This window comes from Poeciliopsis prolifica, unplaced genomic scaffold, assembly GCF_027474105.1.
Source record: "Poeciliopsis prolifica strain line A6 unplaced genomic scaffold, Auburn_PproV2 SCAFFOLD002, whole genome shotgun sequence".
NCBI classification, from domain to species: Eukaryota; Metazoa; Chordata; class Actinopteri; order Cyprinodontiformes; family Poeciliidae; genus Poeciliopsis; species Poeciliopsis prolifica.
Genome location: NW_026562377.1, coordinates 20,329,394 through 20,340,111, shown reverse-complemented (window position 1 = coordinate 20,340,111; position 10,718 = coordinate 20,329,394). Strand labels below are relative to the sequence as shown.

The following is a 10,718-nucleotide window of genomic DNA, read 5'->3' as shown; positions in this document are numbered from 1 at the left end:
TTTGTGTTTTACGGTATTTCAGTAGTATGAACATTTGTTATGAACGTTCAGATAGATAATTAAAGACTGCAGGACATTTTTATGTCAAAAGTGAAAAGTGCACGTTTGCCTTTCTTACTGGAACCAACCAGCAGATGTCAGCAAAGTAAAATATTTGTGCATTTAAAGCCATGATGTGAAGTAGGAATAAATTACTGATGATCTGGTTAGCAAGAAACAGTTTTCTCTTTAAAATGTCTGCTACTAATAATAAATACATAATTTAATTAATACATGTCTTGCACGCCAGCCATTTTGGGTTTTTGCAGCATTTTTGAAAAGAGCAGACTTTACACGTACCAAATGTCATATATTTGTAATAATCCCCCTAACTAGTCGTGCACTGCATGTCAAGGGTGTAAAGACAAAAGGAAAGGACTGCCTCTTTTTCTGTGGCCGAACCTCTTGGAGAGGATGATTTTATGGCAGGACGGAGAGCCGGTAAGGATTTCAGGAGAAACGTCTAATTCTTCTTTGTCAGTTACTCCTGGGTGCAGGTCAGACAAGGGTTCAAACTACATCCCACACATGTCAGACCTTCAAGACAATTATCAGGCTAAGCATTTTACCCAAGATGTCTTCAGGTTTCTTATGCCATCAAAGCTGGGGAAACATCGAGACATTATCTGGAAACTTCTTTAATGAAAAAACGTATTTTGCAGAAATACCAAGACGCAGCAGATATAATCAGTAAGATAAAACAAGGATAAAAACGAAGCTTTATATTGCAGCATAATAATTGTTGCATAGTTATTTCTCGTGCTCTGAAGCCGAAACAAAGTTGTTATAAAATAATTCCTCAACAATACAGTTTATCCATTCAGTCTGTATACAAATACACACATTTCTGTATTTGGTATGTTCTTTTTACTTTGTTCAATAAAATGGAGGACGCAAACATTTTGCAAACAATTTTTTCAGTTTCAGATTTATTTTTAGGACGAGGCTGCTGTTTAAGACAAATTCTTGCTCAGCCCTATTTGGAGTCAAGGTAAAGTCGTCAATGGTGATTAACGCGAACCTCACTCAACATGCCAAAATCATTATAGTCGGTCTTCTGATGAGCAGAAACAAGTTTGGTGAAAAGTGCTGAGCTCAGCGGACCTGAGCAGACACCCGGTAGGGATGAGGCACTCGGGTTGTCCCATTCCCTCGGTGCTCAGCTCAACTCCGTCAGGAACAGAGAAAGTGAACTTCTGCAGTAAGCCAACGAAGAACAGGAAGAGCTCCATCCTGGCGAGGCTTTCACCGAGGCACACGCGTTTCCCTGCAGAGCAAACACACATTAAAACACCATGTTTTAATATGAGGAGTGAGATTATTATTCATAACCTAGATGGAGCACTAAAAACAAATTTTATCAAAGGTTTGCATTAATCTTAGTCAGTCTCATCCCATGCAACCAAGCCCTGCTGGTTTGACATTGGTCAACAATGGTTGACATTAGTTACATGACGTTGTGGGCTCGACATTTTGGTCATGGTGACAACTCAATGACAGTTCATAAATATCAGAGTGCTGTACCTGCAGAGAACGGGAGGAAAGCTTCCCTCTTCACAAACTTCCCATCGGCATCCAGGAAGTGTCCGGGATTGAAGGTGTCTGGAGTTTCCCACTCAGATTTGTCAAACAGTACAGATGTCAACATGGGCATTAAATGTGTGCCCTGAAAGGTCCAAAGTATCAGTCAATCATTGAGGAGAAAATACCTTTTAAAACAGTCACTATTTACTGCTCAGTGACTTTACCTTTGGTATGTAGTATCCACCCAGAGTTGTATCATTGGCAGCGACCCTGAATCCATTCAGAGGAACAATGTTTCCCATCCTCTGGATCTCATGGATCACAGCGTCAGTGTACGGCAGGTTCTGTCTGTCGGCCATGGAGGGCTGGCGACTCTGTCCGATCACTCTGTCAATCTCTGCCTGGACTTTTTCTGTGTAAGGATTTAAATATGAGGAATTAGGCTTCGACTGGTGAGAGAGATTTCATTTTTCCGTTTAAAACTAGGCATGTGTTTTATTTTGATTCGTGTCATTGAGAGAGTAGACACAGCCGAACTCTCTGCAGAGCTTATTGACTTTGGAAAAGAGCATTTCAGCATATTTCCATTACATTTGACAAGCATGTTGTATTCAGTGGTGCAGCTCTTCTCAACAAACCGGTTCTGTAAATGGTCAGAACTTGATTTAGCAAGTGAAAATGTTGAAATACTGTTATATTTTGCTTTTTATTTGTTCAGTTATCAAAAAATATGTTAAAAAAAATGTTAATGCTTCTCCACAACATCATATCTAACCTGTCTGGTGTGTATCCTGGTCTTTGTATTTCTTTTTTGTCAGAATAAACAGCTGATGGATCTCTATATTTAGCAGAGGGCTATAAACCCAGTCAGGAGATCAATGGCCTGCCTGTATTTTCAGATGCAGGTTCCAACAAACCGGAATCTAATGAATGGCTCGTTGCCTTTGCTAAAATAATTTTATTTTGCGGTAACTTATCTGATTATTTTTTAAAGTCATTTTCAATGACGCAGATGATGTTGGTCCAACACATAAAGTGTCCCTAAAATTTGTGGTCGCAGTGGTCACTTTGTGGAAAGTCACTCACCTTGAACCTCAGGGTATTTTGTTAGGTAAAGCAATGCCCAAAGCAATGTGGTGGCTGTTGTTTCTGTTCCTGCCACCAGGAGGTCGAAAGAGCAGAAAGCCAGGTTGTTCTCTGTGAAGCCCAGGTTAGAGTCTTTGTGCTGCACCGACATATAAACACATTGATTAATGAGTCAATCCTTGACGGGAATCGCTTTGGTTCAAGTGAAACGGCTTCAGTGGTGGTGGTCTACGTACGTTCTCCATTTCAATGAGGAACGTGTCGATGTAGTCTCTGGGGTTGCTGGGATCCAGATCCTTCTTGTGCCTTTGTATTTCCTCAAGAAGGAAATCTTTTACTGCGCCATAACAGCTAAAGATTTTGTTGTGAGGACCCGGCAGATATTTCATCACTTGAGGAAATGCGACATAAAGCTGTTCGTATTGACAGGAATGATAGAACAACAAACCCGTCATGATCAAACTCTCGCCTGTCAGAATCAGTGACACAGAGCAGCTTCATTCAGAGCTAACAGGCTTACCTGACCCCAAACGTTTCCTTCATGCTGAACACCTTCAGACATGCACTTTAGCATCATTTGAAACTTGTGGTCATTGTAGTCAAATCTTTTCCCCATAACAAGCTGGCAAACGATGTTGGAGACGGCATTGTTAAAGAGGCCTGCTGGGCCGAAGGGTTCACCTGAAGAAGGGTTTTCAAGAATAAACATATTTACAAAAAACAGCCTTGCCCAATAATATCAGTAAAGTAGCCTTTACATTGATTCTAACCCACCTTTCTCACTCTCTATTTCCTCCTGCAGGTGTCGGATCTCCTCACAGATGCTGAGCTCCAGTGTGTTTTTGCCCACACCAAAGGTGCGTAAAGTAGATAAAGCAAAACGTCTCTGTTTCTTCCATGTCTCTCCATTGCTTACAAAAAGACCACCTAAATAATAAGTCCACAAAGTTGTAAACACGGCCCAGCAGTTTATATACTGTGCACTGAGAAATAGAAACTGATGATTTCACACCTGAGGGCTCAGAGTAAAACCTCTCAAAGATTGCATTATATGGCCGATCCACAAAGTTCTCGGCTTGTCCCACGATGGCCTCTTTCACCATCTTGTGGCCGCTCACAATCACCACGGGCTGACCGCCGAAGCGAAAGCTGAAGACGTTCCCGTAGATGTCAGCCAACTGTAGATGGAGAACAAATAGTATTAAAACTGCTAAATTTTATTTTATTTTTTTACAGTTCTGCCACATGGTGTCAGTAACTACGTGCATATAGAGCTTCAATCAAAATGCTAATATGGTTTAAATGAGCTTTTTTCTAATAAACTGTTCAAGAGTTTTCTTAAGATCCTGAACTTAACAGTACATAATTTGTAATGATCAAAAGTATGCACAGCCTCAGAAAACATTTTCATATAAAAGCTCACAAGAACGTTTTATAAGCATAAGTTTGCCTCATTTTCAATCCTTTATGTTAAAATGTCTTCATAAACGATGTGATCATGATCCACACCTTGCTGAAATGAACATGAGGGTGTTTGGTGTCCAAACTTAAGATGTTCCCCACAAAGGGGAGAGCCTTCGGTCCTGGAGGAAAGCTTGCTGGTGTCCGGTTCCTAATGAAATCGGCTATCAAGAGAAAGGAAAAAATAAACAACAGAATCCCCTTGACGTCCAAAATCAGAAAAACATCATAGAGCCACATGATTGGAGATGCAAACAGTTGGCAGAGGAAGAAGAAGAAATGCTCTTTGGGTTTTCCACTCGCTGTCTCTAAGAGGCTGTGTCTGGGAACTGAAAAACATAAAGTTCCTCTGGCTGCACATATGGAAAGATTGTTATATAAGCCATGCAAGCCACTCCTACCTGAACCATGAGCCTGACCTCTGTAGCAATATGTGTGATGTAACCAGTGGTATTCTAACCCTCATGAGATTTCAGGGTTGTGTTGCAGTTTCGCTAAAGTCCTCTGTGAATTTCAATTCTGTCCCGAATTTTGGTTCTCCATTACCAAATGTCTCAGAAAATCTAGCATAGCAAAAGACACAGACCATATTCACAGTGTGTCTGATTATAAATGAGCTTTAATGAGGTGGACTAGATTGACAACTTTATCGAGGCAAAACAAAAATGAAATAAAAACTGCTAACTTAAATATTTAAAGTTTTTACTTGCAGTTGGCTTAAAAAGTTTATCTTCTGCAGAGCGACAAGGTCACAGTGAGGAGAGGAGGAAGGAAATGAGGCTGATTTCAGATTTCTGCCCACATGGTTCTGAGATGGGCTGGACCTCTGCTGACTCCAGGTCTGGTGGACAGAGGACTGAATCAACCCACCCACTCATCAGCTGGGTTTCACGGATTTGGGGTTTGTTTGTATCTGATATTTCAGTGGGATCAACATTTATTATGAACATTCAGAAAGTGGATAAGAGACGGCAGGACATTTTTGTGTTTGCGCAGGAACAAACGTGAAAAGTGCATGTCTGCCCTTCTCACTGGAACCAACCCGCAGATGTCAGCAAAGTAAAACATTTGTAGATCTGAACTCATGATGTGCAGAACTACCGTACTCTGATATTGTAAAAAAAAAAAAAAAGTCTTTAATATTGATACAACGATATTCCAACTTGCAGGATATTGGACCACGATCACAACACCATCAAACATCTAGTTGCAAATTGTCATCAGTGAAAAACATTAAAACAAACAAACAAAAAAAGTAGATTTAAGGAGGTTCAAACGTGAACCTACCCACTCTCTCTGCCACTGCAGAACTTAAATCTACCTGGAGTAACGAGAGGTAAAAAATATCGATGCCTGATGGATGACAAAGTTAAGGAAGGCTGATCCAGCAAAAATGTGTCTTCAGATACGTCCTACCCAGGTTGTGTGTCTAGTTCAAAGGTTCAGAAACATTACATAATGTTAATCAAAATTGAGATACAAATCAATTGTATTTGGATGTTACTCAGAAAAATTATAAAATTGTTGAATTTTATAATTCAACAACTGTTTTCAAGAAGACGCCAGTGTCTTCATAAATACGGACTTCACCTCGTTTCTGTACTCGGTACATTCTCTTTAATCTTTTCAATAAAACGGAGAATGCAAATATAGATTTTTATTTTAGACTTATTTTTAGAAAGTCATTGTTGTAAAAGACAAAATATTTCTCAGTCCTTTTTGAAATCAGTTACTCAAAGTATGATGCCTTTAATGATAATTAATTAAACCGTCACTCAGAAAAACATCACATCCACAAAGACTTTTAACAAGCAGCAGCAGCTGAAGCTGTGGCCGTCGACTGTTGAGCCAAACCGGGTTTGGTGAAAAGTGCTGAGCTCAGCGGACCTGAGCAGACACCCGGTAGGGATGAGGCACTCGGGTCGTCCCAGTGATTCCCTCGGTGCTCAGCTCAACTCCGTCAGGAACAGAGAAAGTGAACTTCTGCAGTAAGGCAACGAAGAACAGGAAGAGCTCCATCCTGGCGAGGCTTTCACCGAGGCACGCCCGTTTCCCTGCAGACGACACGTGGCTGTGGTTTGAACACCGTCATGTTTTCTTGGTTAACTCTAAACATCTAAGTTCATATAAAACTAGATTAGATTTTCATGTGCCCTTAACTGAAATGTTTTGCGTAAAACGTCCCTAATGTTCAACAATTAACGGTAAACTCTGATCAACAATATTGGGTGATTTGATCTGGCAGGTATTGATCGGTGGCTTGATTTAAATTGACATGATTTGATATTTTACCTTCACCTTACAGAAAACCATTTACTTTATGTGATAAACCAACACAGAGTAGTTCTTAAATTTACACATGACATCTGAAAACTGAGCCTTTCTGAGTAAAATTACTTTTACTTGAATACAGCTGGATCCTTTTCTGGATTTATGTCTGGACTTTGACTGGACCATTATGAATTCTATAGGTTATGATTTAAATCATTCCATTTTAGCTCTGACTAGAGGTTTTAGGGTTGACTTTAGACTGAAGGAAATATTAATCTTTGTCTCAGTTTTGTTGCAGATTGCTATAAACTCTGACAACTTTCCATATATGTTTGCTGTGCCTTCTGTATGTCTTGGGGTAAACTTTAAATGTAATTACTCAGTACAGTCATATCTTCTTTTAGCCATCTCTGTTTGTGGAGAGCATGTCTGATAGCTGTCAAAAGATTCATCACCCTTAAATTTGAAGCCCATGTGCTGTACCTGCAGAGAACGGGAGGAAAGCTTCCCTCTTCACAAACTTCCCATCGGCATCCAGGAAGTGTCCGGGATTGAAGGTTTCTGGAGTTTCCCACTCAGATTTGTCAAACAGAACAGAGGTCAGCACAGGCATCAAAGATGTGCCCTAAAAAAAATCCAAAGTGGAAAACAAAGATACGCATTCAAGACCAAACTCCCCAAAACAAGTGGAAACACTTTCCTGTGCAGCGATTCTACCTTTGGGATGAAGTAACCGCCCAGAGTTGTGTCCTTTGCAGCGGCCCTCATTCCATTAAGAGGAAGTATGTTTCCTATCCTCTGGACCTCATGGATCACGGCGTCTGTGTACGGCATGCTAGATCTGTCGGCCATGGAGGGCAGGCGAGTCTGTCCGATGACTCTGTCGATCTCCTGCTGGATTTTCTCTGGAAGCAGAACAAATGAAGGAACTGGAAGTCGTTTGAGGAGGGTTTTGATCCTTGCTTTCCTGATGGATCGAATGCAGTTTGGCTTCACGTGACATTTGTTTGCTGGAGTCTAAGGAGTTAGTGAAGATGAAATTCTGGACCAAGCACTTTTCTATTGCACATAAAAGCCAGTTGTCTGTAAACTTGAACAAATCGACTGTACCATTTGATTTTAAGTTGAACCAAAACACATGTTCATCTCTACTTCAGTCTAATTTAAAACGAGAGTTTAAGATTTATAATCAAGCCTCAGTGAAACTAAGCAGCTCGATCCAGTCCAGCAGTAAATTCCTCCCTTGATGTTTTCATTTAGGATAAATCCAGATTAGTTGGTTCTGGTGGCCGAGGTTAACAGCTGGCCAGAGAACCACAGACGCCGAAGGAAGCAGCTGAGGTGACTGCAAGCTAAAGAAAGGCACAGTGATTTATGTGTCAATTGTTTTGCAGGACCTTTAAGCCATCATCACATTTTCCATTCAGTTAGTTATTTCCATGCAAGATGAAAAATCATTTACATGGGAAATAGAAGGCGATGCACCACCAGTAAGTGTTCCTCTGTGAAACACGTACTGAGAAGGAAACCTGAAACTTAAGACAATTGTAATGATTTTGTACCAAACCAATACTGGGACCGGACACGTTCACTTCTCTGAAACCCACCTTGAACGTCAGGATATTTTACAAGGAAAACCAAAGCCCACAGCAGCGTGGTGGCTGTAGTTTCTGTTCCAGCAAGGAAGAGATCGATGGCGCAGTAAGCCAGATTGGCCTCTGTGAAGCCCAGCTGAGGGTCTTTGTGCTGCCACAAAACAAAACAGCAACACTTGTCTTATTTGATGTTTTACGGCTTTATAAATGGGACTGTTTCAGGGTGAGCTAGCTTTAATACAAATGTCCACATACGTTCTGCATCTCGATGAGGAAAGCGTCGATGTAGTCTCTGGGATTGTCGCGATCCAGGTCCTTCTTGTGCCGCTCCACTTCCTCACTAATGAACTGCTCCAAGGTGGTGAAGTGGCTGAAGATCGTGTTGTGAGGACCCGGCATGTATCTCATCACACTGGGAAATGCCAAGTAGAGCTGCTCGACAGAAAAAGGTCAAACTGGCGATACCATTTGCTTTAACACTCGCTTTTCGTAGTAAACTTCTGATATCTCACAGACTATTTCACTTTGTGGTAACTTACTTGACCCCAGACGTTCCCCTCCAGCATAACCGCCTCAGACATGCACCGGAGCATCGTCTGAAACCTGTGGTCAGTGTAGTCGTATCTTTTCCCCATGACAAGCTGGCAGATGATGTTGGACACAGCGTTGTTGAAGAGGCCTGCTGGGCTGAAAGGTTTACCTGATGGAAGGGAGGTCTCTGATTAAAAACAGTGTGCTGTTTGCAATGCCACGAGTAAGGAGCACAGCATGCTCATTATAGCCCACCTTTCTCGCTCTCTATTTCCTCCTGCAGGTGTCGGATCTCCTCACAAACGCTCTGTTCCAGTGAGTTTTTGCCCAGACCGAAGTTGCGCAAGGTAGACAAAGCAAAACGTCTCTGTCTCTTCCATTTTTCACCGTTGCCCATAAAGAGACCAGCTGGATATTTTACAGCAGAAAAAAAAATAAAAATAGACACACACACACACACACACACACACCCACACACACACACACACACACACACACACACACACACACACACACACACACACACACACACACACACACACACACGCACACACACACACACACACACACACACACACACACATATATAAATGAGCTATTTGTTTGCAGAATGCATTTGGGAATCAAAAGATTTGACACCTGAGGGTTCAGTGTAAAACCGGTCAGTTATCGCGTTGAAAGGTCGGTCCACAAAGTTCTCGGCTTGGGTCACCAGCGCCTCCCTCACAGCCTTGTAGCCGCTCAGAAACACAATCGATTCCTGGCCGAGGCGGAAGCTGAAGACGCTCCCATAGATGTTAGCCAACTGTGGAAAACATGACAATGGAAAACCGCCACTTAAGGAAAAAAAACAAAAAACAAAACAAAAACCCACATAAATCAAATAAATCAACAAAATATGACACTATTTAAAATAGCCTGGCGACTCATCTTCGACTAAACTCTCCAGATTGTTAATTTGTTTCTGGTCGAATGTGTTTTCTAATTAATGACACTAAAGCAGATATTGGTGCTTTTGGCTCTTTTTCTTTCCATTGATGTGCTTGGATACAACAATTTGAACAGCTAGTTTTTATTTATTTATTTTTTAGCAATGACTTTTGTAGATTTTTTTCAATGACTTTTCAAGTCAGCAGTTTTACAAACCACTGTAAAGGCCATGACACAAATCAATCTTTTGTGACATTATCGACATTCTCTGTAATATCTTTCGCTAGTTGTAAGCCATAACAATTAAAATAAACAGAAATAAAAACTTAAAATATGTCACTGGACATATAATGGGTGCACTGAAAAGAGTTTCACTTTTTATAATACTGTGGTGAAAATAAAAATAAGATGACCCTCTGTATCTCAGCCACAGGTGTCAAAAGATTTGCAGGAATCTTTTGGAGCCCTAATGTTTAGATTTTGTTACAAACAAAGGTCTCCTTTGCAGCAGTTCAGAGTTTTGCTGTAAGACACTTGAACAGGTTTTAAGCAGAGCGTACACCCGCTGAAAACGCACAAACTGTTCAAAAGCACAACTTATTAAAGTATCTTTAAACTTACATTTTAAGCCTTGTCAAAGGTAATATGACATTTCTCCAGACAACATGACCAGACATGCAAGCGCTCACGGTAACTCTGTACCTTTTGGAAATAAACGTGTGGATGTTTGCTTTCCAAACTGAAGAAATTCCCCACAAAGGGCAGAGCCTTTGGACCTGGAGGGAAATTAGCTGGCTTTCTGCTTTTGTAGAAGTCTGCTATCAGGAGGAACATGAAGACAAACAGGAGGAGCCCCTTCACGTCGAAGCTCAGCAACAGATTATAAAACCACATGACTAGCTGCAATGGAGGAAGTGTCTTCAGGAGTCACAGTTTTCCTCTGGCTGTGTGAAGCAGCAGCAGGGCTTCTGAAAAGCCTTTTGTGCAAAACACGCAAAGTTCAATCAAAAGGGTTGAAATGTAAACACAATGTAGACTCCACAAAAGAGGGAGGGCTTATATAACATCCTGCTAACTCCACCTCCTCATCACATTAAAGCTAACCTCTGTAATACCAGAGTAATAAAAGCAGCAAATCAAAGTGCTCATTCTGAAATGAACTACATTAGTTAAGGTTAAGTGCAACCTTTTGTGTTTATGGTATTAGAGACTGAAGGTAAGGAGGGGAATCCACAGGCCTGATGGCTCAAATGTTTGTTGTAACAACAGGAAAACGCAGAA

General features: G+C 41.1%; 1 protein-coding gene and 1 pseudogene across 1 annotated transcript; both read right to left on the bottom strand.

The window, feature by feature from the left end:
* Positions 1-661: 661 nt before the first annotated feature.
* LOC129377315 (cytochrome P450 2J5-like) lies at positions 662-4,458 on the bottom strand (annotated as a pseudogene).
* Positions 4,459-5,755: 1,297 nt separating this feature from the next.
* Positions 5,756-10,450, bottom strand: LOC129377308 (cytochrome P450 2J4-like). The gene is made up of 9 exons (XM_055057170.1): positions 10,140-10,450; positions 9,147-9,312; positions 8,763-8,915; positions 8,516-8,676; positions 8,232-8,408; positions 7,989-8,127; positions 7,099-7,286; positions 6,865-7,006; positions 5,756-6,164 (listed from the first exon to the last, which is right to left on the bottom strand). The coding sequence occupies exons 1-9, from the start codon at positions 10,329-10,331 to the stop codon at positions 5,989-5,991; spliced, it is 1,494 nt and encodes a 497-aa protein (XP_054913145.1). The 5' UTR covers positions 10,332-10,450; the 3' UTR covers positions 5,756-5,988.
* Positions 10,451-10,718: the final 268 nt, after the last annotated feature.

Coding starts and splice junctions, on each gene's coding strand:
- LOC129377308 (XM_055057170.1), bottom strand. CDS start 10,331: ATGTGGTTTTATAATCTGTTGCTGAGCTTCGACGTGAAGGGGCTCCTC. Junction 9,313..10,139: donor CACACGTTTATTTCCAAAAG/GTACAGAGTTAC, acceptor TGTTTTCCACAG/TTGGCTAACATCTATGGGAG. Junction 8,128..8,231: donor TCCTCATCGAGATGCAGAAC/GTATGTGGACAT, acceptor GTTTTGTGGCAG/CACAAAGACCCTCAGCTGGG.